Below are 4,962 nucleotides of genomic sequence, written 5' to 3' on the forward strand. Positions count from 1 at the left end.
CATCATTAGCCCACAAACTTGAATAATGATGGGTTCATGTGAATTCCGTTGACCGTCTTTCATGGTTTGTTAGTCAACGCCGACACTCGGAATTATCGACTTCCATCACACCGGACGGCTCTGCGAACCTCCCACAGACGACAGCATGGGTGGGCTCCACGCATCACGGCCCTAACGCCGACTCGCACGGTTTCTTCCGGACCGCTCCTTTCCAGATTTCCTATCTTAGCCACCTTTTAATAAATTAATAAATAAATAGAAAATAAAGAAGGAAAGAAATAGGAACAAGTAACGCTTGGCCATTGCCACCACCGATCCATTGCTCGCAGAAAAGATCGAGAGCGAGAACGATGGCGGCTTCCGTGACGGCGTGGGCGAAACCGGGCGCGTGGGCGTTGGACGCCGAGGAGCACGAGGCGGTCATGGCCAAGAACGAAGACTCCTCCTCGGAGGCGCCGACGGAGCAGGAGCAAGACTTCCCCTCCCTCACCGCCGCCGCCGCCTCCAAGATCCCCAAGAAGAAGAAGAAGGCGCAGACTCTCTCCCTCGCCGAGTTCACCACGGGCAAGCCCGTATCCCACGGCGCCGCTGGCCGCCTATCCTCTTCCTCCTCCTTCTCCTCCAAGGGTCTCACCTCCGACGAGCTCCTCAACCTCCCCACCGGTCCCCGCGAGCGATCCGCTGAGGAGCTCGAGCGCTCCTCCTCCCGCGGCTTCGGCTATGGCTACGGCGCCCGCGGCCGGGCGTCCGGGGAGGACCCCAACCCCGCACGCTGGGGCTCGTCTAGGGTTTCGGACGAGCCGAGGAGGGGTGGGTTTGGCGGATCTGGCGATGGATCTAGCCGGGATCTGGAGCCGTCTCGCGCTGACGAGAACGACGACTGGGGGGCGGGCAAGAAGCCCTTGGTGCCGGAGAGGAGGGAGAGGGGAGGAGGAGGGGGGTTCTTTGACTCGCAGTCCCGGGCCGACGAATCGGACAGCTGGATCTCGAGCAAGAGCACTGCAGCGCCCCCGATCGGGCGGAGAATGGGTGGCGGCGGATTCGATGTGCCCAGGGCGAGGATGGGTGGTTTCGAGATGTTTAACAAGGAGGGATCCAACGGCGGTGGAGCCGACTCCGAACAATGGGGAAAGAAGAAGGATCTCCCGGATTCCGACACATGGAAGAGGGACGAGGAAAGAAGCAGCGGCGGCGGAAGGCGTAGGCTTGTGTTGCAGGCCCGCTCGCTGCCGTTGTCGAATGGAAACGATGGAGGGCAAGCCCAAGATCAGGAAAAAGAATCTACCGAGAAGAAGAGCAAGGGTTCGAATCCGTTTGGAGCAGCTCGTCCGCGAGAAGAGGTATTGGCGGAGAAGGGGCAGGATTGGAAGAAGATTGACGAGAAGCTGGAGGCCATGAAGATCCGTGATATCCCTCCTGAAAGGTCTTCTTTTGGCAAGAACGGAATTGGGGTGGCGAATGGGACTCGTAGGTCCCCTGAGAGCCGCACAGATAGGGCTTGGAGGAAGCCGGAGGCAGCTGAGGCTTCTCCTCAGAGGTCTGGTCCTTAATTCTTCTCCTTTCGGTTTGAAGTTAAAACTGTTTTGTTTGTGTGATATATAAATTTCTGATCATTAGAATCTTGCATGCAGCTCATTTTGCTGTAGTTTACTTACTATCTGATTTACCTTTGAAACAAGTATAGATGCGAGCATCATACGGATCTACTACTGTCACATATCATACACTTGCTTTGTGTATCATGTCTTGGTTGTAGGAAGCTAATGGATCAACACTTGCATGCCATTACCATAATGGCTCATTTATCCATGCTAACTAAAACCTAATTTGGTACTTCATTTAATTTCAACACATTTATCTTTTTCTCTGTAAGCAGTAACAATGTGGAGAATTTGCTAAGAATGCTTGTGGGCTTGTTGTTCACTGTAAATTGACACTTACATGCATATAGTTTCACATGAATGGGTGATTATGATTTGTATGTGTTATGCACCTTTATGTCTGTGTCTTGGGGGTCGGTACAGCTTGTTCTTGTCCTGAAAGTACAAGGTCATTCGAATGAGCGGGAGAGTGACGTCGGATCGGGAGGATGGCTCCGAGGTGAGGTCGAGTTGCGCTCGATCTATGCCGAGATCCTGCACGACAGGTCGGCGTCGTGGGGATTCCCGACTCTCCTTCGATGAAAAAGTTAGTAAGTGGAAAGGTGTGAATGGTCGATCCCCCTATCCCGAGATAGGGGATCAATATTTATACCTATGGGGATGGCTCGGGAGTACGACGGTTGATAATGGCCATTGGTACCTCACGCGACGCAGTCATGTGGGCAATCGACCCGTACGTCCCATGCGGCGTGGGTCGGTCCGTCCGGAGTCCTGTGGTGCGGTATCGACTTGTACAGTCCCGTGCGGCACGGAGCCGGTCGGAGGGACGTCACCTGCCAGTTCCACTTCCTTCCGTGTCGATCAGATGTCGGGTCATGTCCCACGTCGATTGCCAGCTGGCAACTCGAGGTTGATGCTGGAATATTCCCTATCAATATGGTATGTTGTTCACGTAGTAAGTAGTTCAGGGGAATTTGTGGTTCCTTCTTTGTTGCATGAAGTTAAACTAAACTGAACTTGTAAGTCAACCTATATCCAACTGATCTTGTGGGTATCAACACAATCCCCGACGTGTTGAAATCTGTCTTGGCTAGGATCTTTCACGAGCTCAAGAGAGTTGGCATCATCTTGATAGTCAGTCATGTTTTTTTCTCTCATCTTCATTAGGTCTTCTCAGCCTTGACAATGTCGGTGATTGGATCTGCATTAGTGATACATTTGGTTCCACTAATGGGTGATTTTCATCTTCGATGGAGACAAGCTTCTCCAAAGCTAATCTAAAAAATAAACTAAACTCATTAACTTTATTAATGCATAAAGAAAATAATGGTTCTTGTGTTTGCAAGCTTTTCAGTTGTAGGAGATTTGCTAATTTCATCATCCTACAAATTCCTATGATTTGATTGAAAAGATGCCTGTAATTCAAGCTTCAAATGAAAGAAAGGTGTACTTAAGTACTTGAGTTCATTGTTTAGTTAACATACTAGTCTTTTAGTACTATGATTCGATTGTAAAAGTAAAGCATTTTTACATTAGCTTGCATATTATCTAGAACTTACCATCAAAAGAGTGGTGCAAGTATGCTTTTAAAATTCTATTTTAAGTATGCACATAATCTAGAAATGGCTGGATTAGGGTCAAATTGATTGACTTTGTTGGATTCAAGTCAGGAGCTTTGTTTGTTCTGGATGATTTGAGAATTCTGAACTTAAGCCATGCATGGTTGTTCCAATATATCTCTAATCTCATGCACTCGATGAATAAGCATGGAATTTGATAATCTTACTTGATGTCCACACGAGCTTTGCTTGACTCTTTAATATAGCTTTGGTTGATTGAAAATTACTCGTTTGTTATGGTTCTGTCATCTTCCTTTTATGTTCAATGGTTCCTGTTTTGAGGCTCTCTGAAGAACTGCAGGAACTATTAGTCACATGTTAATGAGCTGAACTTTTTTCCTTTCACTTAGACGCATGTTGTCTAGTCTTGGAGAGATTTTTTGACAAGGACTAATGGACTAAGAAATTCAAAGAACTTGGTTTTTTTTATTGAAGCTCATCCTGAGGATTTTATTTTGTAGCTGCATCATCATGTGCTTATTCTTGTGGTTCTACTTTTCTATGGTTTTAATGGTGTGTATAGATTGGTGGGAGTGAATGAGCAAAGATTGCAAACTTTTGTAAGTTTATGGAAATGCTTTTACTTGTATCCCAAATACACACGACTTGCATGTGCTTATCCACATACTCAGATAACTCTATACATCCACTTTGGGATAGCGGCTTTTTCCTTTGTGAAATAGCCTTTTCCAAGTGGCTGTTTACTTTGTTGATATCTTACTGTTTCTGGAATTATTCATTACAGGGAAGACAAGGCTGAGAACACAGTTCCTGAAAACTGAATTTATACAGGCGATGGCCTTAGGAGCAAAAGATTCATCAAACTTATGGGCCATCTTATTTGTTGTCATCATGAGGGCATTGGTTTCTGGAATTCTTCAAAAGTCGACAGTTTTGGTAGACAAGTCAGTTAATTGATTGTTTTGTAGTGGAATGAGAATGGTGCATCTGGATCTCCAGTCATTACTGCATTTTTCTTGGGTTCTTGGTGCTTGGAGATTTTGTGTCAATTGACAGTCTGAAGATGTCATCTGTGTTGTTTAATTCTGAACTGCCATACAATATTGACATTTGTGTTGTTTAGGGAAACTTGATGCTACTGGATTCTGTTTCAATTATTATTTACTTGATGCATCTTATACTGTCATTTATCTGTTGGCTATGCCGAGGTAACTTTACTAAGCAGGGGCTTCATGCTTGTTATTAATAATTGGATCGTAACAAATACCAACTTGGTATCAAGTCAACAGTAGTCATGGGTTACACAAGGTGAAGATGGATATAGTTGATGTTGGTATGGATTTCTGATTCAATGTCTGTAAACAAATTAAAAATCATTATATAGGGAATCTTTCTCCAAGTTGGATGAGTACTACTGTTGTTGAATGACCACCTTGCATAGATATACACTTGGGAGTGGAGGATTGATATGCCTCAATGAGCTGGTCAATATCCTCATTTTTCCTTGCAATTGCATCTTCGGGTGATGCTACGCGACTGAATCCAAGCAGAAAACTTGAGGAAAATAAGTATGGAATTTCTCCTGAGAACAGAAAAATTGTAGAGTGAGAATTAGCATCTGCGCAACTTATGCCATCCAACAAACATGCTTGTTGTTGACATGAAGAAAACAAAGTTGCACAAGTCATCTTTTGTCTGGATATAGTTCAGGAGATGGATTTTCAAGGGGCTCCACGATTCGAGTAAATGATTGATGCCTTTCGTGGATTATGTACAACTAA

At 45.6% G+C, this 4,962-nt stretch overlaps 1 protein-coding gene across 1 annotated transcript; it reads left to right on the top strand.

The window, feature by feature from the left end:
* Positions 1 to 286: 286 nt before the first annotated feature.
* On the top strand, positions 287 to 4,354 carry LOC135631838 (eukaryotic translation initiation factor 4B3-like). Its single transcript, XM_065139813.1, has 2 exons — positions 287 to 1,537; positions 3,966 to 4,354. Exons 1-2 carry the CDS (start codon positions 351 to 353, stop codon positions 4,000 to 4,002), a joined length of 1,224 nt encoding a protein of 407 aa, XP_064995885.1. The 5' UTR covers positions 287 to 350; the 3' UTR covers positions 4,003 to 4,354.
* The last annotated feature ends 608 nt before the right edge of the window (positions 4,355 to 4,962 follow it).

The sequence above is a fragment of the Musa acuminata genome, chromosome BXJ3-2, assembly GCF_036884655.1.
Source record: "Musa acuminata AAA Group cultivar baxijiao chromosome BXJ3-2, Cavendish_Baxijiao_AAA, whole genome shotgun sequence".
NCBI classification, from domain to species: domain Eukaryota; kingdom Viridiplantae; phylum Streptophyta; class Magnoliopsida; order Zingiberales; family Musaceae; genus Musa; species Musa acuminata.